The following is a 25,499-nucleotide window of genomic DNA, read 5'->3' on the forward strand; positions in this document are numbered from 1 at the left end:
CAATTTCATCAAGTATTACCATTCTGTACACATACAACACAGAGTTCATAAAGGTATGAAAGGTGAGAAGCAAGAAAATTGTCAACATTTATGATCAGCAACAATTTTCTTTAAAGAGCACCATTAAATTTCAATATGGAATATCTTTAAAAGCTTCAAGCTTTTAGAAGAAATTCAGTCTCATGAAAATGTAATAAAATTAAAGAACATCTTCTGTTAATGTACATATTTGTAAATATGCAAAAAGTAATATTCCTCTGGGAACACTAGCCCAAGAACCACCGCAGCCCTGCCGCCTGGCATACCAGGACCCAGCCCATAACACCAACAGGCTGGCACCAGCTCTTCACGTGTAAGTGGTCTTCACGTGGATGGGATTTTCAAAGTGTATCAGAGAATCATACCATCACAAATGACATAGTTTATGAGCAAAAACCCTGTAAGGAATCCCTGCCTTCTCGCCCCTTTCCATTCTTTGTCCTCAAAAGAAGTTTTCACGGTGGATGTAATTTTCTGTTTCCAGGCTGTGGTACTCCCCATGAATGAGCTCATCACCTAGAGCTGTTAAAATTTACACTGTGCTGGGGGAAGGGAGCACACTGAGTACTCTGACAGGGAGCACTACCTACAATTGTTTCTCTTCTTTCCCATTGCTTGACACTGACAGTAAAGTCACTTCTAGTTAATTAATGAGCTTCTTAAAGGAACAAAGAAAAACATGTTTCGATTACCATTTCTATAAAGGCACAGCAATATCTCATAAGTTCTCTTGGGTAATGTTACCAGATTAAGTCAATTTTACTTTCTGAAAGTAAATTCACATAGGATCTCTACTTGAGTTGTACATATTTGTGTTTGAACCAAAAGCATTTGAGTATTTGTGTTTAATTTAGCAGCATCACAAATGTCTGCTATTCTCCTTTCCCAAGTCTCTGTGTTAAACAAAGCCACTAGCACTGACCTCCTAAACGTCCACCCCAAAACAGAAATATAAACGAGTAAAAGTTGTTCCCAGTAAACCTTGCCAAACAACATTCAAGAAGAATAGCTTATCAGCCTGCCTCACCTAAACAGACACAGCACCTGATACATGCAGTGAGTGCCGAAACTGCCTAGCTCACATAAGCTGTGTTCATACAGGTGTTTACCCATAGCCTTAGCATCCCTTCCCCAATGTATGTTATAAAGAGCTGACAGGCACCCACTGGTGTAACTAAATATATTTTTTAATCCTAAAATAACGCCTGATAATCATCGCAGGGAAAGAATAAATGATACGACCATTAGTTCTGGCAGGAGAATATCTGACCCTTCCCAAGAAAAGTTATAATTAGAACTCCAGGGTTTGTCTTTTGGTTAAAGAAGTTGACCTCAATCACCATTAGTGGATTTGTCCATTAGAGAAACTACAGTTGGGACAGACATCAGGTCTTGATGTCAGATTCCATCCAGTGATTGTATACAGATGCTTCCTAAATGCATCTTGAGGTTTCATAATAGGCTCTACTTTAAACACGTGGCTCCATTTTCATACCGTGCATTTACATGTGTCCCATAAATAATTTTCCAAAATTATCCAAGTAACAGCAATGTGCCCAAACAGAGTCACTCCAAAAAATCACTACTTCCTTCAACAGGCTTAGAACTACAAACACAGTCTGTTATCCTTACTAGTATATTCAAATTTAACGATGGTGCAAAATTTGGTCTGTTGTATTTTCTTCAGGTTATTTATGTACCATGCCACGTTGCAGGGTGCCGGCATAATAATCCCACTGCTTGTATAGCATTAAGTTTGCCTAAGCCAGCAAACGGGCAAGATCACATCAAATCTCTTTTGGATATACAGACAGATCTTCAGTTTTCCGCACCAATCAGCAAAAGAGGCGTTTGTAAAACTGCAATTAAAAAAAAACCCTAAAACTATATTGTATATTCTCCTTTCTCTGTCCTTTCTAGGAAGATGCAAACAAAATATAAGTGCAGTAATATCTAATTCAGATTCTGCTCATTTTTAACCTTTGAATTCCGTTAAGAGCCATAAAGTCTGCAATATTTCTCTTAGAATGTTTAAAAATAAAAGAAGGAAATGTTTTCAAAAAACGTATAACATTTTATACCACCTTTTATATACACAAATACTTCACTTATTAAGGATAAGTTTATATTTATACCTTAAAATGAATCCGAGGGCCTTAACTGGCTTCTGCTTTGATTAGTGAAAACTGGAATAATAATCATAGTAACTTGTCTATAGAATTGCCAGTATTAAAGGAGTTGACGTTTTAAAGTGCCTGACACATAGTAATCATTATATACATTTGTTTTTCAAATTAACAGCTAAAATTCACTTATTGAGTTTGCTTTAATTTCTCTTAGACTTGCATGAAATTACAGCAACAAAGCTTACCTGTACCCACCGCTTAGGTTTTTGAAGCGGTCCCTAAAATATGGCAATGGTTATGGATTTAGGGAGGACCTAGTCCATTGCTATGTGTTAATTTATGTGTTAAATTTCACGTGTTATAGGGAAACAGAATTAGCACACGAAAGAAGCACATTAGCACATTAAAAGGGGGCTGGGGCAGGTGAAGCCAGCCTGTGTTCTGAGGAAGATCATTGGGAGGCACCACCATCAACGGGAAGCCCAGGAATGTGGGCAATCTCAGGTCTCCAGGTCTCGTGAAGAGAACGGCCTCCTGAAACATGCAGCCGGGAGAACCCTGCTGTCACTATCCTACACTCAGGAGGCTGACCCAGCTTTTGAGCACCGTGGGCTCCTAAGGCTATGGTCACGCGGATGCGGCCATCAAGTGGCAGGCCCTGACAGATATGTGGCAGGCCCAGACCTACTGGCCATGTCAGCACCATGAGCACTTAAACCCTGAGCTCGTGTAGTCTCTCTGGACCTATTGCCACTATGATCATGTGGTAGATCCAGCTTTTCAAGTCGCTAGAGCATGGCAGACTCCTAAACCCTGCCCATCATGTGGATTCATCCTGTCATGTGGCCCTCACTAGCTAGTGGCATGTGGAAGCCTCAGCCCTCCAAGTCACACAGGTGACCTGCTTCTGAGAGTCGTATGGATGCTATGGTCAGTCACACTTCCCCCTTGGTCACACATCAGGCTCAGCCATCTCTGTCTCGTGAAGATTGCTGGCTACCAGAATCTTCAGATCCCTGAGTCAACACGGATGTGGCCGCTACCATCACATGGCAGGCAAAGCGCCTGCCGTCATGTGAACACCGCACCTACCCTTCGGCTGTTGGTTGTGTATATTCTACGGTCATGGGACATGCTGTGGTCTCCTGAGGCTCACTTCTCTCGGTCACAGTTCACGATAGAGGGCTCCTGAACCCTGAGGTCACCTGCGTCCTTCTACTCTGTGGCCTCCGCCAGCCAAGCCCCTGGAAGTCAGGTAGGGCCCCACAGCAGCGCGTTGCGTTACGTCACGTCAGTCACGTGACGCCGTAAGGTCGCGACCGAGGGGGGCGCCCTTTCAGCGTGTGGAGAGCCTGCCGAACGGTGGGTAGCTCGGCTTAGCCTTCTGAGGAGTCAGACCGAGAGGTGAAGAAGACCTTTAGAATTAAGGTACTTGTCCTGGCTGAGGGGGAACTTTGATGAGGCTCTGGCTCCGATGCCAACCTTTCCACCGACTTTCATATTCTGCCACGGTAGATGGTAGGCGGTAGTTGGGGAGGAGGGGCGCCCGCCGGTACTAGAGGTTTACTCAGAATTGGCGGGACAGCGGGCGGCAGGCGTTCATGGGCTGCTCTCGGCAGCTAGGCTCGGGAAACTGGGTGGACCCCTCCCTTCCCCCTTCCTTCCCAACCCCCACATTAAAGCCCTACTCTTATCTCTCTTCCATATTCGTCTTCACTGCCTGCCATGTGATGGCGTCCTCTGCGCTCCTCAGACCACGTTTGTTATTAGGGACACCAGAGAACTCCTAGATGCCAGTTCGTATCGATGATTTCAAATCTGATCTGAATTTCTGTCTCTTAATTTGTTCTGTAGAGAGAGGCAAGGAGAGAGACTTTGTTTAATTTGATATTTTTTCAGTAAAAGTGTGAAAGTAGCCAGCACGTTAAGGTTCAGAATTTGTTTTCTGTCTTTGCTTTGCCGATCAGTAGCTTTGCAAAGTGTGTGGGGGGTGGGATGCCATAATCTTTTTCTGCTTGGACTCTCTAAATGGCTTAAATTAGTCCAGCCAGACACTATTGGCTTCTGATTTTCCTCCTGATTTTCTAACCCTTCCTTGTTACATTCCTTGAAAGCTCTCCCCTTTCCTTCATGTGGGAAAAAACAGTGAATTTATTTAAGAAAACCATATTAAGTAAAATTATAGATGATACATTTCATAAAAATCACGTAGATGGTACTTAATGAGTAAAATGCAGCAAGTAAAAGATGGTGTTTACATTTGTGAGGGATTTAAATATGGTTTGAGAGATGGTTAAAGGGGTGATATATATATTTTTTCTTATATAATATCCATTTCTTTCCTCTCATTTCAGCACTTTCAGGTTTGCTCTGCAAGACACTATGTCTGAGAGACAGCAGCAACAAAAATGTTTTTATCCATTGAAGAAATATGGGACATACAATAATGAAGGTACAAAGGATTTCTGTATTGTCATATTTTTAAGATAATATGCCACTTGAATCTCAAAGAATAGGATAGTGTCTTGGCTTGTTCAGGCTGCTGTAGTAGAACACCGTGGACCAGGTGGCTTACAAATTACAAGAATTTATTTTTCATGGTTCTGGAGTCTGTGAACTCCAAAATCAAGGCACCAGTAGGTTCAGTGTCTGGTGAGAGCCTGCTTCCTGGTTCATAAAGGGCTGTCTTCACGCTGTATCCTCACATGGCAGAAAGGGCAAGGGAGCTCTCTGGGTCCTCTTTTGTAAAGGCACTAATCCCATTCATGACGGCACCTCCCTCATGACCTAATCACCTACCAAAGACTTTACCTGCAAATACTGTCACCTTGGAGACTAGGTTGGTACATAAACATTCAGTCTGTAACAGGTAGTTTCCTCAAGCTATGTGGGAAAGGAACATTTTTCCACAGACCACTGGAAGTACTAGTGTTCCTCAGAAAACATTTTGGGAAAGCCTGTTCAAAGTAAATCTCTTCTGCCGCATTAATACCTGGTACCTTTGTTTACTAAGAAGAATGTATGCTTACTAATAATTAAAATCTGTTCTTCTCATTAAGAAACCACTTATTGCTAACTCATTTTATCTTATGTCATTAGTCATTCTTTCTTTTGCTTAATCTTTCCACTTTTTCATTCTTTACATATAACCTCAATTTATGTTTCTGATATCATGACGCGCAGAAATAAGTGCATGAGTGCTAGTCATTAGGAAGTCTTAAAAATAAAATAAAATGCCCCACTCTTGAAGCGATGATACAACTTACCCGTAAGGATGAGTGGATGAAATAGCTCTCATTTTATACCAATTTTCCACACTTTTTCAAAACTAGTTTGTTATTATTATTTAATCATTATAGCTGCCATTTTTTGAGTTCCTGTTTTATGTCAAGCACTGTGGCAACCTTGTCATACCAGTTTTCTCATGTAATCCTCAGAAAAATCCTGAGAGGATGTTATTTTAATTCACAGATAAGATACAAGAGTCAAGATAGGCTAGATTATGCTGTGGTAATAGACAGTCCCCGTATCTCAGGGGCTTATTCCTCACTTCGACTACATGTCCATGGCAGGTGCATGCCCCTCACAGGATGGTGGACTTTGGGGGTCTGAGCCATTCTTACTGGAATGACTTGGAGACCCAAACTGACAGAACAGCCATCATCTAGAAAGTTGTCAGTCTCTGTGCCTGAGGGGAAGAGGACCCTGCAAGGTCTCAATCCAACAAGCATATGTTCTGGCCCAGAAATAGCACATGTCACTCACAACCCATTAGCCAGAACCAGTCACATACACAGCCCTGTCCAAACAAAGGAGGTCAAGAAGTACAGCTCTTCCAGGTCGCCGGAACAGGGACAAATGGAAACACATGGCAAACAGCACTACCGCACGATGGAACTGAGGCTCAGAGAGGTAAAATACTCGCCTAAAATCACGTACGCAGTAAGTGACAGAGCTTCACTGGATTATTCTATCAAATACTTGACAAGTCGATGTCTGAGATTGCTTGTGTCTGAATCACCTTGATGAGGGAGGTCTCTAGCCCTGTTCAGGCACCCGACATAGTTGGTCAGCCGGGGGACTGCGGTAGCTGTTATATAGCTCCCTTTTACGCTTTCCCCTCGGCAACGTTACTTCGGAAGGAAAGTGGGTTCTTACAAATGACTCTGACTCTTCCTATACACCGTACGTAGACCACATGCCCTTACTGCTCCCTTTAAAATGTGAATTTTTCCCTTTCATTGCTGGATTTTCCTGAAAACGAGTTGGTTGCCCGGCATTCTCCAAAGGTCACCAGTAAGGTTCCTCTTTGTTGTTGTTATTGTTGATGAGTGTCATTATGAACTCCTGGCTTTTGAACATGTTGGTGGGCTTCAAACCATCGTTATGTGGTGTTGAGCAGAGGAGTGAAATGATTTGACTTGCTCTCTGCTGCTGGGTTGAAAAGAGACAGGTAAGGGAGCCAGGATGAAAGCAGAGGGGCCAGCTGGACAGCAGTACAGTCCAGGAGGTAGCTGTTGGTATCTTGGCCAGGGTGGTGGTAATGAAGGTGGTGAGAAGTGGCCGGCTTCTGGACATACTTTGAGAGAGGGGCCGAGAGAATCTCCTGACCAGTTGGATGTGGAGTGTGGGAGAAAGAGAGCACGCCAGGCCCCCTCCGAGGTTTGGGGACTGAGCAAGTGGCATTTGTGGGTCAAATGCCCTATCTGTGTTTCCTTTCACTTCCAGTGCCACACAGGGAAAGTCCCAAGGTTGTGAGTAGCAGGATTGTCCTGACAGCGGGCCACACAGGGAAAGCAAGGGCTCCCCAGAGGAGTTCATCTGAGGCCTGGTCGTAATCACTCCATCGTGGAGTGATCAGCAGTGGGCGGATCTTTACTCATAAGCGTGCCCTGAGACAACATGGAATAGTTAATGTACAAAAGGCACAGCACACAAACCTAGAGAACCTTAAGTATTACAACCCAACGGAAGCTGGTTTGTAACAGTGTAATTACCATAATCCTCCTTCCCCACAAGCCACTAGTATGATTATCTGCTGGTTCACTGTTTCAGTGGAATGTGTTAAAAATAAAATACCCTTAGTGAATCCACCCATGGGGAAGAGAATTGACACGATCTTATTTTGCAGGTGCGGAAAAACTTCCAAATCTTTTCCCATGGTGAATTAGATATGTTGGAGGGGAGAACTTGTGGGTGGAGGGGTGAACAGCAACACAACTCCTAGGAGTGAAGACAAGGTGAGATATAACCAGGACACTTTCTAAGCGTGGCTGTAGCTTCAGTATCCAGTACAGTAGATGTCAGAGTAAAGAAAATGAACAAGAGCCAAAGAGAGGCCTTACAGAATCGTGAAAGGATCAGCACACCAGGGATACATAAAGATCCTAAATGTGTACGCACCAAACAATGGAGCCTCAAAGTGCATGAAGCAAAAGCTGATGGAGATGAAAGGAGAAAGTGCCAGATCTATAATTATAGTGGGGGCTTTCCACACCCACCTCCCCCTTAGCAAGTGACAGAATTGCTAGAGAGAAAATCAGCAAGGATATAGGAGACCTGAATAACACAGTAAACTAATGAGATCTGCATGACATAAATAGAACAGGCTGCGCAACAACAGCAGAGTACAGTTTTTTTCCCCGAGGGTCTCTGTAACATTCACCAAGTTAGACCATCTCCTCGACCATCAGACAAACCTCAATAAATTCAAAAAGAATTGAGGGACTTCCCTGGTTGCGCAGTGGTTAGGAATCCGCCTGCCAGGGAAGGGAACACAGGTTCGAGCCCTGGTCAGGAAGATCCCACATGCCGCGGAGCAGCTAAGCTTGTGCGCCTCAACTATTGATCCTGCGCTCTAGAGCCCGTGTGCCACAACTACTGAGCCCACGTGCCACAACTACTGAAGCCCACGCACCTAGAGCCCAAGCTCTGCAACAAGAGAAGCCGCCACAACGGGAAGCCCGTGCGCCACAACGAAGAGTAACACCACTCGCCGCAAGTAGAGAAAACCCGTGTGCAGCAACGAAGACCCAACGAAGCCATAAATAAAGAAATAAAATTATTAAAAAAAAAAAAACAACACTTGAAATCTCCCAGAGTGTGTTCCCTGCCCATGATGGAATCAAATTAGCCACCAGTAATAGAAAGCCAAAAGAAGAATCCCTAAACACTGGGAAATGGTGGTTGACACATCATTCCAGGTTATCATTCACACCCTTGTTATAAAAGGGCTGAAGTTAGGAAGAGTTGCCTGCTGAGCTGAAAGGCATTTCAGGCTGGCCCAATAGAGAGGTCACTCTGGCTCTTTCCAACAGAGTATTGTTCAGGGCAAGGCTGGACGGAGGAAGACAGTTCAGGAGGCCGTTACATCAGTGCCACCTGACATTAAAGCTCCAAGTGCACTGGCAAAGGAAGTCCAGCTAGCTTGCTGGTTGTTAGTGGAATCGGTTTGGTGGTTCATTGGATTTGGGAAGCACGAGAGAGGTATTGGTGTGGTTGCTGGAAAGTCCTGAGAGAAGGCAAGATTCGGGTGCCTTCCTGGTATATATGACTGGTGTCCAGTCTAGCCCATGGACGCATACACCTCGGTTCTTTATCAGTCCTGCTCCACTGTTTTAAAAGTTTCAGCGCAGTTGTCCTCTCCTCCCTCCTCCCTCTTTGTCCTCCTTGTCGTCCTCTTCCTCATCCTGCTCCTCCTCGATTCTTCCCCTGATAGTGCCATCTGTCGGATAAGGCTGTCCTCTCTGGACAGGCAGAAGAGTGTCCTTTCTGAGGCTTGTGGGACTGGTCCCTTAGGCCAGGTTGGCACTTTGCCTGCCCTACCATGCTGTTAGCCTAAGACATGGTACGTGGTAAGTGGATCACAGATGTGTCTGCAAACTTGTATTTTTGTTCCTCTTTTCAGAATACAGTGATGGTGGTAGACCACCTCAAGGAAGAAAGAAAGGTTGGAGTTCTTTCCCAGGTAATTCTGGCGAGAGGAGCCCTCATTATGAACACGATGGGTGTGAGCCTCAGCCTTCACACCTCCAGGAGGATGATGGAAACGTGAAGAGGGATGTCCAGGAGGACCCCGAAGTAAGCCAGTAAGTGGCCAGGGAGCAGAGTTTGTACACAGCAGCCCCTGGGACTATGCACCTCTCTCACTCTCCGTGGACTTGTTTTTCTTCTCTCACTGCAAAACTGAAGCATGCTAGAAGTGAAATAATGGTTGAGCAATCCTAATTGTAGTGCTGGTGTCAAAGACACGAGGGTGTACAGAAGACTTTCTTAGCACTTATGGCCACTCACCGTCCTTCTCTCCACATCCCCCCTGCAGCTCTCCCTGTACCATCCCAGGCAACAAGAGAGGAGTGAAATGGCACAGTGAAGGCCACATGCATACTACTGTGTGGAGAAACAGAAAACCTCTGGAGAGGGAAATGGGGGAGAACACACAAGATGGAACCCCAGGGAGCTGGTTCAGGGTCACAGTGAGTATCCTGTAAAATGTGTGGAATGTGCAGGAGAGAAAAGGCAGGGGGAGCTGTGTTGGTCTCATGTAGAGATGCTGGTTTCTTTCACTGGGACAGTTTGTAATCTGTCCTTTTTATTACCAGGAGTTAACAGTCTTGTTCATCTAAGGGCAGGTTCAGAGAAGCAACGTACAGGGAGCAGGCTGACCGTGAGGAGAACGGAGGAGCCTGTCTCAAAGCAAAGATGGAAACTACTGCCAAGGATATGGAGCGACTCCACATTGGAGGTCTCAGCTTGGCAAGCTGAGTGTGGGAGACAGAGGGTCGAGCCTCTGGAGACCTTGTCTGAGGGGCAAGCAGTGTGTGCGCTGGGTAGGATCTCCTGGAAATTGATAAAAGGAAGATCATCTCTGACACCTTGATTATGTGGAAGAGAGTTTGACTGGAGAGAAAGAGTACTTAGGAAATCCATATTACGCACACCCATAAGAAATCATGCCAGTGGTCCCTTCTTTACAAGCCCTTTCAAGCCCAGTAGAAGGCCGGAAAAGAACAGGAAAAGGTTCCTCCTGCAGCCTAAATTCCCTGTTGTCTGTCCTCTCTCCCATGCCTTCTTTTCATCCTTAGATTCCTTATGGGATAAAGTATGACAAGACATGGCTAATGAAGTCAATCCAGAGCCATTGCAGTGTCCCCTTCACTCCAGTGGACGTAAGAGAGGATGCCGAAGCCAGACGCGTGGGCACAGGGAAGGGGGAGAGAGAGACCTGGTTCAGCAGGGTCTGTTGGCTTCTGATACTATTGCTGTTGCATTCAATCCCTGTAGTTCCACTTTATGCAAAATGGGGCTCGGTTCTTTGTCCAGGAAGGTAGCACTGCCTCTGCATTGATGGATGTCAGCTACAAGATTCGTGACGAGGAGAGCCGAAAGGTGTGTGTCGAGGGCGTTACGTGTACCTCATCCTGAGGAAGGAGTACAGGCCAGGGGCTGGTTGTCTTCTTTGGAACTAGAGTTCCTGGTGCTTACCCCACCTCTTCTTCCTGCAGATACCTGTCTTTGTCAGCCCCTCCGCTGTTCCCTACTCTGTGCGGGATAAGTTGAAGCCAGAAGAAATGGAGCAGCTAAAGGTAATGGAGACTCACGGCGAGTAGTGTGCCAGTGCTCAGACCCACCTCTCCTTCTTCCAGTCCCCCGTCCCGCTCGCCCCCAATTTCCCTGCCACCACCACAGCCTCAGAGCGGCTCTCTCCATCTCTCTCTCCGCAGCTGACCTTGAGCAAACGATTTGATGTCTCCCAGCAAGCTCTTGACCTCCAGAGGCTCCGCCTTGACCCAGGTACGGCTGACAGCAGTAATTCTAGGGCGGGTGAGGGCAGAGGGGTCTTCCTGGAGGGAGAACTTAGGGATGGTAACGTGGGGAGGGGCTGGTGCTGGCCCCACACCCCACTCAGCCATCCTATTCCCTCCCCTCTCCTTCCTGAAGACTTGGTGGGCTATGATATTGATATATTTCTGAATCGAAGAAGCTGCATGGCTGCCACCCTGCAGGTCATCGAAAAGTATTTCCCTGAGGTAAGGCTGTAGGCCCAGTGCTGGTATTAGGGTAGGGGGTGGAAGAGATGGGGAGGAGGGCAGATTTGTCTCCAAGGTCCTAGATAGTAACCTTCACTCTACCTCTTCTTGCCCCAAAGCTGTTGTCCTTGAACTTGAGTAGCAACAAACTGTACCAGCTGGATGGCCTGTCTGACATTATACAGATGGCCCCCACGGTCAAGATCCTGAACCTCTCCAAAAATGAGGTGAGAAGAGGGAGCCAGGTCAAAGTTGGGTTGAGAGTGGGGGGTGGGGCATGTTAGTGGCCATCAGAGTGATGACAGGAGGCAGGTGAAGGTACCTGTGTGGGAGGGAGGGGTCTGGGGGTGCCGGGATCTGGATGTCCCTCTTTCCCTGGGATTCCTTTTCCCACTTCTGCCCCATATTTCTCAGCTGACGTCTGTGTGGGAGTTGAACAAGATGCAAGGGCTGAAGCTTGAAGAGCTGTGGCTGCAAGGGAACCCATTGTGTGACACTTTCCCAGACCAGTCCACCTATGTAAGGTCAGTGTGAACACCCTGTCACCCTTCTTGGTGACCTTCACCCATGGGAGCCTAGACTATCTGTGACAGTGCCCCTTTGCCAAAGGTGGCAGCCCTGGTGTTCTGGGAGGATCACAGGCCCCACCTTCTGCTTTCTCTGTGCCTATCACCGGTGAGGAGTTTCCTTCCCCTGACCTGCTCACCTCTGCAGGCGCTCTGGGGTCTGTTTCCAGCTCTCTGCGCCCAGCTATATTCCAGCAAGGCCTCCCAAGAGTGTGCCCCAGGAAGCAGGGCTTCTCCTCCTCACCAGGACCAGGAGCGATCATCCTTGATCCAGATGCTGGCGCCCTGGACTGAGAAGGGTCCTCCAGTCCAGGGCCTCTTGCTGAGAGAAGCCTTCCTTCTTCGTGCTGAGATGGGGTTTGCCTCCCCCGTTCTGAGAGGGGCCCTCTTCCCCTTCCTCCAAAGGAATCCCCCCTCCTCTCCCATGTTGACATGGGGGCTTTCCTGCGTCATGCTGAGGGCTGAGGCCATGGGTGGCTGCTGTCATGACATCCATTCTGCTGGCCCAGTGCCAGGAACTGGACCCTCCTTGGGAAAAAGCAAGGCTCCCTGAGTCAAGGGGCCAGACGTGGGCCCCCGCCAGTGATCAGAGGGCTTCCTGAGGCAGGAGTGGAAGGCAGAGGGCAGAGGTGGTAGAGGAGACAGAAGGACAGGCCTCTGAGGGGCACTTCCCATCCCTCCCTGCACACGTCACATCATCTCGCCTGGCCCTTCACAGGAGCCCTGGGCAGCCTGAGACAGGTATGATTCCTCAGATAAAGAACCAACTCAGAGAGGTGCAGGGGTCATCGGGAGAGAAGACAGTGATCATCAGAGGGGGCCACGGATCCTCAGCCCCATACTGAGCTGGGACCTGACCCTTTCCTCTTTCTGGGGAAGATCTGCCCCCATGGCTGCTCGGTTTCCCATGCCCAAGTCTGGCTGAGCTCACACAGGTGACAAGGTTTCAGCCAGCATCCAGTGGGCCCCCAGCCCAACACGTGCATATTTTCCATTCCTACCTGGTGTGTCTGGGCGATTCTGGGGCAGGTGAAGAGCCGCAACAAGTGTGCCGTTTCCCCTTTTTTCTCTCTTCTTCCCGGACCCCGACCACAGGAGAGCTTCTTTCCCTTCCCTTTGTTGTCTCTCTCTCCCCTGTCTCTGTGCCCCTATGTCTCTCTCATCTCTCCCTTCCTACCTTCACTCCCTTTCTGTCTTCATCCCCTCCATCTCCCTCCCTGAGCCCCACCTCACTCACCTCGCTGGCCCAGCATCCTGGGCCATCCCTGGGGGGTGTCGGGGTCTTGCCAGAGTGCTGGACCCCCAGTGAGGTAGCAGAGCCCCGGGCTCCCACTCCATCCCCTCTTCTCCCCACAGCCTTCAGTGGGGCCCTGGAGGAAGGGAGGGAGGAGAAGGAAGCCCTGCAGCACGGGTTTGAAATGCTGGTCCCTGTGGCACTGGAGAAGGGAGTCCGAGTAGTCTGGGTGGGAGCTACCCAGGCGAAGGAGAGGAAGGGAGGGAGGGAAGGAATATTAAAGTGAAGGTACTGAGAGAGATGAGGAGACAGTGCCTTTCAGACAGTAAGATGACAGATGCTCAGTGCTCAACAGGCAAGTGGACCGAAAACCCTTAAAATCAGGAGCAGAGGTGGGCAAAGGGTGCTGCTGGATTGGCCAGAACACACTGATCTCTGTTTATGGTATTACTGTTTTAACTCAAAGGAAGCATTGCAACCTTGAACTATCAACCACCTCTTCTCTATTTTGGACAGGGCCATCAGAGAATGTTTCCCGAAGTTGTTACGCCTGGTAAGTGCCTACGTAAATCATTGTCTCTTACGAATGTCGGTGGCCTCTGCACCTGCCCTCAAGCCCTCTGGGTCTTGCCTAGATCACATATTAGCATCAGAACCTTAACCATTTTGGGGGACATGGACTCCTGAAAATGACATGGATATACTTGCTGGAAAAAATGCCCATAAATACACACACGCACACACACAAGTTGAATATAACACTAGAGACTTCCAGGACCTCATGATGAAGACATCCACTGTAAGCTTTCCCATGGAATTTCCAGGGCCCTTTCACACCTGACCTCTGACCCTCACCCTCCTGGGCCCATCCTTTTCCCGGATCATCCAGGGCCACTCCCCTGGTCTCCACTCCTGACTTCCTCTTCCCTTCTCCAGGATGGCCAGGAGTTACCGTCACCAGTGACCGTTGACGTTGACACTCCCTACATAGTAAAGCTCTGCAAGGTGAGGAAAAGGATCAAACAACATTTGGGGTATTGCAGGGAGGCTTTATCTACTGCATAGTCTCAAGTGCCATTTGATTCCAGGGAAGCTACTTTGGATCTGATGAGCTGAAGAGCCTAGTCCTGCAATTCCTGCAGCAGTAAGTACCTCAGGGAAGCTGAGCAACGGGGGGAGGGCTAGGACAGGTGAGGCCACCTGAGCACAGGTCTGCTCAGGGGAGTTTTCAAGTCTCATTTGAGGTCCAGACCACAGAGATAGACTGTCTTCATTGCTCCTCCTTAGGTACTACTTGATCCATGACTATGGAGACAGACAGGTTCTCGCGGGTGCTTATCACGAGGAGGCCTGCTTCTCCCTGACGATTCCCTTCCACCCCGAGGACCCAGCCCCGTGAGTATGACAGTACAGCCTCTGCTCCCGGGCCGTGTGGCCCCCCAGCAGACACAGGCCAGCTCCTGCAAACACCCACCACCCACTGTTGCTCTTTGTCTCCTAGAAGCAGCTTGTGCGAGTATTTCAAGGACAGCAGGAATATGAAGAAGCTCAAGGACCCCTGTGAGTGTGTGATGGGAAGACTGGGTGGGAAAGGGCGGTGAAGGGGTCAATCATAGGGCCCAGGGCGTGGCAGCCCCTGACCTTCGCTCGCTTCCCCTCCCCTCACAGACCTGCGGGTCCAGCTGCTGAAGCACACAAAACGTGTCATTGTGCACACTCTCTGTGTGTTGCCCAAGACTCAGCATGACTTCAGCTCCTTCGTGGTGGACACGTGGTTCCAGACGGTGAGCGCCTGCTTCCTCCCTCGGGCGGGCCCAGGAAGCCGCAGGTGGGTGGGAGGTGGAGGTGGTGACTGGGCGCCTGGGCTCTTCCCTTTCAGGAAACGATGCTCTGCTTCTCCGTCAGTGGGGTGTTCAAGGCAGGTGAGTGTGTGTAGACCCCCAGCGCAGATGCCCCACTGCTGCCTCCCCCTGGCCAGGCTCACACCCAGAACCACCCAGCGTCCCTGACCCCTTCCCTTCCCTTCGCTTTCTTTCCCCTTCCCTTCCCTTCCCTCCCCTTGTATTCCCCTCCCTCCCCACCTGCCCTCCCCCACCTCCCCTCCCCTCCTCTCCCCTCCCCTTCCCCACTGTGTTCTCCTGCCCTCAGGCTTCCCACAGACAACCCAGGTCTGAGCTGTGTCCATGCCTGTCTGCCCTGCACACCCTGGGCGTTGGTGACACAGGCTTGTGGATTTTGGTGGCTCTCATCCCAGATCCTTACTCTGAGAACTTGGGCCGTTACTGAACCTCTCAGTTTCCTCATTTGCAAAACAGGGTAGTAGTATTCACCTCTTGGGCGGCTGTGAAAAATGCACCCCGTGAACTTGTGTGGTGGTCGTCAGGGGCCCTTCACTGGGCGCAGAATGCTCCTATATTTGCCCTCCCCATTCCCGACACCCTGGCCCCCGTGAACAACTGCCCTCTCAGCATGAGTGTCCAGTCACACCCTGACTGGGGACCGCCGTGTGAGCGTGTACAGCACGTGCAGCTGTAAGGGGTACTGTTGTTTGTTTGCTGTTGAAGTGGAAGGAAGTTCTCAGCGCTGTGTGCATGCTTTCACCCGGACCTTCATCGCTACCCCTGCCCGCGACTGCAGGTGAGAGCCCTGTTGTGGGTGGGAATGCCCATCCCCGCCTGGGCTCAGGGGCGTGGGAATGTGGTGGCAAAGACCTTAGGTTTACTTAGTATTGTGGAAAGCCAGCAGGGAGATCCCAGGAGCAGTGTAACCTGGTGGTTAAGAAGAGTATGGGCCTGGAATTGGCCTATGCGTTCACTCCTTGACCCAACACTCACTCACTGTGTGACCTTGGTCAATTCCCATGACCTCTGTGTGACTCAGTGTCTTCTTCTGAGAATGGGGATCAGACTGTCCACCCCTTGCACTGTGGTAAAGGGTAAATGCGAAATTGCCCCTGGGTTGGGGATGAACCTATAAATCAAGTGAAGGTGGTAGACAGTCTCTCCAAAGGTGGGCTCTGTAGGGAGGGGCAGAGGTACCAGTCAAGGAACCTGGGAGACAGACACAGGAGGGACGTGGAAGGAATCTGGTTGCTGAGTGCCAGTGGGAGCAGAGTCAGTTTTGGGGGTGTGGGTGTGCATCCACCAGTTGTCTGAGGGCCCATTTTTCCTTCAGTCTGTGCATCGTGAATGACGAGCTGTTTGTGAGGGATGCCGACCCCAGCGAGACCCAGAGTGTGTTCTCCATCCCACTGTCTACACCCACCTCCAGCTCCATGCACCCCTCTCCCAGCAGCAGCAGGACATCATGCAGGCATCCTCCACCCCATCTGAGGTGAACCTCTAGTGGTCTCAGAAGTGAGTGCTGGGGTTGCATGGGGATAGGAGGGAGCTGGGAGGAGTAGAGGAGTGATTAATGGGAATTTTCAGGTAATTATTTTAAATCTATTTTTTCTTACAAACGTTTACTTGTGAGAAATACCCTAATTTCATACTAATACATTTCCATGTATTATAAAATACAGGTATCCTATCTTATATACTGTTTTGAAACTTCTTTTATTATTAGTGCCAGCATAGTTTCTTCTCAGTATATGTGACGCTACATTATTCTTTCTAAGATCAATATATTAAACAATTGAATTCCAGGAAGCCATAAGCTATTATTGATAGGCATTTAGCTTTTCGCCTCTTTTTCAGCATTACATGCAGTGGCATCTGCTCATTCTGGTACATACATGTTGGTAAACTTGAAGGCTTGCTCTTGCAGCATAGATGTAGCAGTGAAGTTGTGTGGTCAAGTGTCTCCAGTTTGGTCCTAAGGGAGGTCATCTATCCTCCCCCACTAGAGGTGCTTTCAGTACAATGACTAGACTATACCAGAACTAAAAATTTCTTTACTCATCAAAAAGTGAATTCTGAGAATTCAGAGATAAGAAGAAATAGACCTCTAGGCTTTCAGGAAGGTGAAGGTGGACAGAAGTCAGGTGCCCTGGGGTTGACACTCACGGCTGCTGGCTCTGCTGACATCCCAATTCTTTCTCTTTACTTTCTTCAGTCCAAGGGCAAAATTCCACATGTGACCCTCATCCACTGACCTGGGATCTTGAGAACAAAACTCTGCAAATGAGCCTTTAGATGTCATTTTCATCCTCATCATATTTGTCACCTCTCTTCTCTTAACTGAAGCCATATCCATGACTAAGCTTGCAGTCCAGCTAATCAGGAAGCCGAAGTTTACCGTGTAGGCCTGCCCGTTGTTTTATATTTTTCCAACGCATGATCCTTGTTTATCTTTATATTAAAGAGTAACATTGCACATTGTATATTGTGTGTCTTGGATTGCTCTTCCCCTGACCCAACCATGAGTTAGTGGGGCCAGGACCAAAAGGTCCCATCTCCCACATCATCCCTGGCAGTCTCTAGCATTTATATCCGACCTACACAGTGCTTGAAAATTATAGAGTAAGGACTCCATTCCTGGACAACCCTAAAATCCAAGCTTTGCCTCCCGATAACCTTCTCCCCACCACTTCAGTATTCACAAGTTGCGACCGTTCTGATGTTCACTTCTATAAACAAATATAACGTATTTAGCAAGTAAAGTACCATATTTACTCCATTAATTATGGATTTCTTAATTATTTAACAGGTCTAAAACTGTGTTAACATATTTATTAGGTTCTTAGGTTCTGTACCTAAGAGTATTTTCCCCACAACTCCAGTGTTTGTTTAACTATTTTATTTTGAAATAATTATTGATTTACCAAAAGTTGCAAAAAAATGTGTAGAGAGGTCATGTATACCCATCACTCACCTTCTCCTAGTGATAACACCTTGTATTACTTTAGTACAGCGTCGAAACTAAGAAATGGACATTGGTACAATCCACTGAGCTTACCACAGTTTCGCCATTTTACATGCACTCATTTGTGTGTTAGAACACTTGTGCATAATACTTATATATATAATTCCATGCACTTTTACCAGCAGTGTAGGTGTTCTAACTATCACCACAAACAAGATCAAAAACTGTTTCATCACCACACGTTTCCCTCATGTTAGCCTTTATAGCCACACCCACCTTCTTCCTGATCCCACATCCCTAAACTCTGTCAAACACTATTATAATTTCCTAAATGTCATAGAAATGGAATCATATAGTACACTACCGTTAGGAATGGATTTCTTTCACTCAGCATAATTCTCCTGAGATCCATCCAAGTTGTAAAGTGTGTCTATCGTCTGTTCCTTTTTATTGCTGAATAGGATTCCATGGTGTGAATGTACCACAGTTTGCTTACCCATTCCCCCGCTGAAAGACATCTGGGCTATTTCCACTTTTTAACTATTGTGAGTAAAACTGTGATGAACTCCATGTAAAGGTTTTTGTGTAAACATAAATTTTCATTTCTGTGGGTAAATTGCCCAGAGTGCAACTGCTGTATCATTTGGTAATCTCATGTTTCGTTTTGAAAAACCTGCCAAATTGTTTTCCAGACGGCCTGTAGCATTTTACATTCCCCTTGGCAATGTGTGAGTGACTCAGTTTATCCAGTGTTGCCTGCATTTGGTTTTGTCACTGTTTTTTTCAGCCATTCTGATAGGTGGGTTTAACATTTCATTGTGCCTTTAATTTGCATTTGCATGATGGCTAAAGATGTTGAATAGCTTTTCCTAAGCCTGTTTGCCCTCTGTTCATGTCTTTCATCCATTTTATAATTGGATTAAGAGGCAAGAAGTTACCTCTAGAGAGCTGCCCTGGCTCTGGCTAACAGGCAGAGTAAGAGAATGTGAGGCCCCTCGAGACTCACTTTTCTTGACAGGGAGGGCAGAAGTGGGGCTGAAGCTATTAAATGTTCCTTAAATTAGGACTGAACTTGGATATGGAACAGGATTAAGAGGTGGGGGCATCTCTGGGTCCATCTGTGGAGATCTGGATAGGGCAGAAGAAGAAGGGGCATATGGGGTAGAGGAAAAACAGTGGAAGGAGGGAGATACGGGGGGATGCCTTCTAAATGATGCTAGATTCATCACTCTCAGCCTGCTCAATGGAGTGCAAAAAACTATTCTCCTAGACCTGTGGTTTTCAACTCTGGATATCCATTAGGATCCCCTCGAATGCTCAGATTCAACCAACTGAATCAGAGCCTCTAGGGATAAGCCCAGTCATCAGTATCTTTAAGGTTCACCTCAGTTGTTTCTAATGAGCTGTCAAACTTGAAAACCTTATCTGATGGTGTATTAGTTTGCTATGGCTGCCATAACAAGACACCACAGGCTGAGTAGCTTAAACAACAGAAATTTATTTCTCACAGTTTTAAAGGTTGGAAGTCCAAGATCCAGGTGTCCACAGGTTTGGTTTCTTCTGAGGCCTCTCTCCTTGGCTTGCAAATGGCCTCCTTCTTACTCCTTCTTCACATGGCTGTCCCTCTGTGCACACACCCTGGTATCTCTTTATGTGTCCTAAACTCCTCTTATAAGGAAACCAATCATATTGGATTAGTGTCTACCCTAACAGCCTCATTTTAATTTAATCACCTCTTTAAAGGCCCTATCTTCAAACACAGTCACATTCTGAGGTACTGGGGGTTAAAGCTTCAACATATGAATTTGGGTAGGACACAGTTCAGTCCACAACAGATGGTATGAGAAATACCTTGGTCTGAGAAATTCATCTCCCTTTTAGCCACCTTCCTGGAACTACTATACAACACTTCTGCCATCACCTCAATAGGTAGAAGTCGGTCATGTGACCATCCTTGGCTGCAAAGGAGGCTATAAATGTGGTCTTTTACTGGAAACATTACTGTCCCAAATAAATTTGGGATTCTTTTATTAAGAAAGAAGGAGAATAGGTATAGAACATATGCTACACTTTCATACCCAAGGCAGCTAGAAGCACTACCTCAATTATCATGTCCTTTCTACCCAGTTTTCCAACCACAGTTTTCATGGGTTCAAACAAAACTGCTGCTTCAGAGACACCTGAGCTCACTCTCCCATCCTCCCAAATCCCATGTCCCAGACTATGCCTGAGTCCTCACTACTTAGCATACGTAATCTACATCATTCACTCACTCAGTCATTCATTCAACAAATATTTATTGGTTACCAGTGATATGTGAGGCACTGTGATAGGCACTGGAGATAAATCAGAGAACCTGACAGACAGGGTCATGGTTCTCATGGAGCTCACATTCTACAGGGGTTGATACACTCAAGATTTGAGAGCCATTAAGAAAATAATATGGGAAAATGTGACAGAGAATGACTAGGGTGGGGAAGGCAAGGAAGGATTTTCTGAAGACGTAACTTAGATTTAATATTGAAATAACAACAAGTACACAGTCAGCAGTGGGAAGATATAGGAGCTGAGCCCTTGAGGCAGAGGGAAGAGCAAGACGAAAGGCCCTAAGATATGGGCAAGCTTGGCAGTTTTAAGGAACAGCTTGTATGCCAGTGTGTATTGGGAGGACAGTGTTAGAAAATGAGGTGAGAATGGTAGGAGGGGCCCAATAACAGAAGGTCCTGTGGGCCATGGGAAGGACTCTGGGTTTTGTTCTTATTATGATGGAGCCATTGGGTGCTTTCTGAAAGGAAGGGAATTATTATTATAATCTACCTTATTAAAGCTCATTCTAAATGTTCCTTGGAGGACAGACTGAAATAGAGCAACTGTAAGATCAAGAGACAAGATTAGGAGGCTACTACACACATGACAGTGAGAGGTTACAGTCTCGTAGACTACAGTCGTAGCAATGGAAGGGGTGAGATGGGGTTTGAGATGAGATGTATCTTGGAAGTACTGAACTTGTTGATGAAGTCCACGTTTGTGGTAAGGATAGAGAGGAATTAAGTGTGTCTCTTGGAATGTGGATTTTTGCAGCTGGGTTAGGGCGGTTTTCTTCGATGGGGAAGTGAATGGAGGACCAGCTTTGGTGCAATGCCAGGAAACTGACCGTTCTGTTTTGACCATATCGTTTGTGGAGCCTATGAAAAATCTGGGTGGGGAGCATGTGGTTGGATGTATAAGTCAGGAGATCCTGAGAATATTCTTGGCTGTGGCAAAAAAAAAAAACCCAAAAGAAACAAAAAAAACAAGCATGCAAGCAAGCAAACGAAAAACCCAACTGTACAGTTCAATCTGAAAATACAGGTTGATTCCACATATGAGCATGACACAGCTCTAGATTCTGGAAGGGATACAAAGACATATTAAAAACCAACTTCACTGAGCTATAATTTGTGTTCAACATAATGCATCCATCTTTTTTTCTTTTTTTTTTTGGCTGTGCTGCGTGGCTTGCAGGATCTTAGTTCCCCATCCGGGGATCGAATCTAGGCCCCTTGCAGTGAGAGCACCGAGTCCTAACCACTGGACTTAGCTGTAAGCCTAAGGCTCTGACCTGCCAGGGGCTACGAACTGTCAGACAAGAAAGATATATGTGTGGAATATAACTATCATTCATCCACTTATTCATTCATTCATGCACCTAGTGCATGTCAAGCTTAGTGCTAAGAAGGGAAGATAGGACCATGAACAAATTCAGACAATATCTCTGTCTTAACGGAAGATTAGTAGTCGAAATAGGGAACTGCACGTGGCTCTGGTTGCTAAATAGTAAGGGAGGTATTTGGTGAGATAATTGGGGCTCCAAAAGGTCTAACCCCAGTGCACAGACGCAACTCTTCCCCTTCTGCATGTCTCATTGACAATGCTGTGGCATGACCTAGAATATAGAGCTGTTAGAATAGAATGAGCCTGAATATTCTGTGCATAAATGGCTGAGGAATCAGCTTTCCAAACCTTCCACCCAGCAATCAGCCCTGATTATGTGCAGAAGTAGATCTCAATTTCATTTAATTCTCACAGTTGGAGTTGTATGACTAATTATTTTGTCTCTGTATCTAATTAAGAAGCTGAGGATAAGAAGGGTGAAGTATCTTGGAAGAAAATAGCAGATCTATTGATAATAGGAAAGTGTTAGATTTTAAGCTGTGAGCTACTAACTACTGTGGAATACTAGTTCCCATCCTTTAGGTCCAGGCTGAGGTAGTAGCAATGCAAATTTCTCAGTCAAATGCCTGGGATTCATTGGCCATTCGAGAATTTTAGGAACTGGAGAAGCTATAGGAAAATGAAAGCCTAACATACAGTCCTCGTGCTTGCTCCGCATCATTGTTCCTGCCTCTGCTCTCTTGTTTTCTATGATAACGTCATCTTAACATTAGGTTTTGTTATTGACTGAACTGTGTTCTCCCAAAATTCATATCCTGAAGCCCTAATTACCAGTGCCTCAGAATGTGACTGGATTTGGAGATAGGGCCTTTAAACGGTGATTAAGTGAATTTAAGGCTGTTAGGGGATACGTTAATCCCATCTGACTGGTGTGCTTATAAGAAGAGGAGTATAGGACACACAGAGAGACAGCAGAAGTGTGTATACAAAGAGGGACAACCATGTGAAAAAGCAGCAAGAAGATGGCCATCTTCAAGCCAAGGAGAGAGGCCTTAGAAGAAATCACCCCTGCTCACACCTTGATCTTGTACTTCTAGCCTCCAGCACTGTGAGAAACAAATTTCTGTTGTTAAGCCACTTAGTCTGTGGTATTTTTGTTGTGGCAGTCTGAACAGTCTAATACAGGCATTATGAACGTGTTTCAGTAGTTCATGAAGCAGGTAGAGTAGACTGTCAGAAAGGATGAAAATAAAGTGATGGTAAAAAATACCAATGATCAGTAAAACTGAAAGAAACGTGGTTAATTTGTATTACTATCAGGCAAAATAGACATCAAGCGATTGCAACCAAGAAGGCTACTATCAAATCATAAAAGAAAATGTATTAAGAAGATAACAAATTCTGAACTTACATTCACCTGATAACATATCTTCAAAAACATATATAGCAGTAAGTAACAAAGTTACAAGTAATAGAAAGTAAAATCCACTTTTGTGTATACGATAAGGAAAGATACTTGCTTATATAACTGAGAGCCCAGAGGTAGAGGAGACTTTAGGTTAGTTGATCCAGTGGCTCAAAGATATAAAGACTCAGGCCCAATCTTGAACCAATGACTGTGACTAGGGACATAGGATTATTGCGTGAGATCTAGAGTAACTCTGGTCTCACCCTTGGAACTAGCAGGCAAATTCCCCCCAAACATGTGACTGTATGAGGGAGGAAATGCACTAATGAAAATTTGAGACCACTTAGGAATGTATATTGCATAGGTAAAGAAAAATATTCACCTTCAGGCACCATTTGAAAGCACAATTATCAGTATGAGCATAATACCCACAGTACTCAAGCTCAAATGGTTTTCAACTACTATGTCTTTCCAGGTAACAAATACTTCTATTCAGGAAATACCTACATTGAATTAGCGAATGGGTAGCTACAAAGCACTAGAGCTCTCACCCCTGCAGTAAGTTTAGGAAGGACCACAAAGGCATCCATGGTAGCGTACTGAAATCTCTTTTTCTTTCTCAAATTTTTGGCAAAGCTTTTTCTTTACTATCGTACTTTGATATTATTGTGTCAGGATAGTTTGACTAGAAGGGAATGGATTCTTTATAGTTACAATTTCATCAAGTATTACCATTCTGTACACATACAACACAGAGTTCATAAAGGTATGAAAGGTGAGAAGCAAGAAAATTGTCAACATTTATGATCAGCAACAATTTTCTTTAAAGAGCACCATTAAATTTCAATATGGAATATCTTTAAAAGCTTCAAGCTTTTAGAAGAAATCCAGTCTCATGAAAATGTAATAAAATTAAAGAACATCTTCTGTTAATGTACATATTTGTAAATATGCAAAAAGGAATATTCCTCTGGGAACACTAGCCCAAGAACCACCGCAGCCCTGCCGCCTGGCATACCAGGACCCAGCCCATAACACCAACAGGCTGGCACCATCTCTGGGACACATTGGACCCCTCAACCAGCTGCTCCTGGATCTGGCCCCACTCACCAGTGGGATGGTGCCAGCTTTGGGACACCCCATACCCAGCCATGTCAGGAACTAGCCCCACACACCAGCAAACCGCACCAGCTTCAGGAATCCAAGGCCCTGCAGCCAGAGACCCAGGGACCTGGCTCTGCCCACCAGCGAGCCAGCACTAGCTCCAGGACTCCCTGGGCCACAGCCCCACCCACCAGCAGGCCAACACCAGTTCCAAGACACCCCTCAGCCAGCTGTCCTGGGATCCAGCCCCACTCAACAGTGGGCCAACACCAGCTTTTGGACACCCCCAAACCCGGCAGCCAGCCATGTGGAGCTGGCCCTGCCCACCAGCAGGCTGACACTAGATACAGGACCTCTAGCCCCACCACCACCCACTGCAGAGCCTAGCACCACCCACCAGTGGGCCAGCGCTAATCCCGGGACTTCATGGGGCACTTCAGCCAGCAGCCTCATGACCCAGCCTCACTCGCCAGTGGCCACCAGCCTCTGCACAAGGCAGGGCCTGGCAACCCACTGGACCAGGGGCCAGCCACACCTACCACACCACCCACAGTAGTGTGCTGGTCACAGCAGAAGGACACATGCAGCCCTAACAGGGGGCACCCTTAGAGCATATAGCTCTGGTGACCAGAGAGGAGAGCTTGGCTGGGACACACAGCACGTCTCCTACAAAAAACCACTTCTCTACGGTTGGGAAATGGAGCCAACCTAACAGACACAGAGAAATAAAATAGCAAATTGGACAAAATGAGGCAACAGAGGAATCTATTCCAAACAAAGGAACATGATAAAACCCCAGAAGAAGAACAAAGTGAAGTGGAGATAGGCGATCTACCTGATAAAGAGTTCAGGGTAATGATCATAAAGATGTTCAAAGAACTCAGGAGATGATTGGATGAACAGAGTGAGAAGTTTTTAACAAAGATTTAGAAAATATGAAGAAGTACCACACAGAGAAGAATACAATAACAGAAATGAAAAATACACTACACGGAATCAACAGTAAATGAAATGATGCAGAGGAATGGACGAGCAAGCTGGAAGACTGAGTAGTAGATATAACTGAAGCAGAATTGGAATAAAGAAAAAAGAGAAAAAGAAATAGGACAGTTTAAGAGACCTCTGGGACAACAGCAAGTGTACTAACATTTGCATTATAGGGGTCTGAGGAGAAGAGAAAGAGAAAGAGAAAGAGAAAGGAGCAGAGAACATATTTGAAGATGTGATAGCTGAAAACATCCCTAACCTGGGAAAGGACAGAGATATCCAGGTTTAGTAAGCACAGAGAGTCCCAAACAGGGTCAAGCCAAAGGAGACCACACCAAGACACACTGTAGTTAAAATGGCAAAAATTAAAGGTATCAGAGCAATTGGAATGAATCCAACTGGATCACAGAGTATGATCCTTTTTAATGTAGCGTTGGGTTCAGTTTGCTAATATGTGGTTGAGGATTTTTGCATCTATATTCTTCACAGATATTGGCCTGTAATTATCTTTTTTGGTAGTATCTTTGTCTGCTTTTGGTATCACGG

General features: G+C 46.4%; 2 protein-coding genes and 1 long non-coding RNA gene across 3 annotated transcripts in view; all 3 read left to right on the forward strand.

The window, feature by feature from the left end:
* Nucleotides 1-9,257, forward strand: part of LOC141277568 (uncharacterized) — a 10,971-nt gene extending 1,714 nt beyond the window's left edge. Inside the window, exons 6-7 of the mRNA XM_073798880.1 lie at nucleotides 8,483-8,651; nucleotides 9,073-9,257. Of these exons, the coding sequence (XP_073654981.1) occupies nucleotides 8,483-8,651; nucleotides 9,073-9,257 (354 nt within the window). The remainder of the gene's footprint in view (nucleotides 1-8,482; nucleotides 8,652-9,072) is intronic.
* On the forward strand, nucleotides 9,153-15,048 carry LOC101333346 (nuclear RNA export factor 2). Its single transcript, XM_073799687.1, has 16 exons — nucleotides 9,153-9,253; nucleotides 9,487-9,640; nucleotides 10,250-10,333; nucleotides 10,449-10,553; nucleotides 10,670-10,750; nucleotides 10,889-10,958; nucleotides 11,106-11,194; nucleotides 11,314-11,421; nucleotides 11,609-11,718; nucleotides 13,511-13,547; nucleotides 13,931-13,999; nucleotides 14,083-14,138; nucleotides 14,282-14,389; nucleotides 14,496-14,554; nucleotides 14,663-14,778; nucleotides 14,874-15,048. Exons 2-16 carry the CDS (start codon nucleotides 9,545-9,547, stop codon nucleotides 14,928-14,930), a joined length of 1,245 nt encoding a protein of 414 aa, XP_073655788.1. The 5' UTR covers nucleotides 9,153-9,253; nucleotides 9,487-9,544; the 3' UTR covers nucleotides 14,931-15,048.
* Nucleotides 15,049-15,170: 122 nt separating this feature from the next.
* On the forward strand, nucleotides 15,171-17,318 carry LOC141277660 (uncharacterized). Its single transcript, XR_012329420.1, has 3 exons — nucleotides 15,171-15,631; nucleotides 16,169-16,350; nucleotides 17,051-17,318. It is a non-coding gene; the product is annotated as an uncharacterized lncRNA (long non-coding RNA).
* Nucleotides 17,319-25,499: the final 8,181 nt, after the last annotated feature.

Source organism: Tursiops truncatus, chromosome X (genome assembly GCF_011762595.2).
Source record: "Tursiops truncatus isolate mTurTru1 chromosome X, mTurTru1.mat.Y, whole genome shotgun sequence".
Lineage (NCBI taxonomy): Eukaryota > Metazoa > Chordata > Mammalia > Artiodactyla > Delphinidae > Tursiops > Tursiops truncatus.

What these genes read in the sequence shown, in the direction of transcription:
- LOC101333346 (XM_073799687.1), top strand. Translation starts at nt 9,545, where the DNA reads ATGCATACTACTGTGTGGAGAAACAGAAAACCTCTGGAGAGGGAAATG. An exon ending in GGAGCTGGTTCAGGGTCACA is followed by an intron (nt 9,641 to 10,249) that starts GTGAGTATCCTG and finishes TTTCATCCTTAG; the next exon opens with ATTCCTTATGGGATAAAGTA. An exon ending in TCCCCTTCACTCCAGTGGAC is followed by an intron (nt 10,334 to 10,448) that starts GTAAGAGAGGAT and finishes CAATCCCTGTAG; the next exon opens with TTCCACTTTATGCAAAATGG.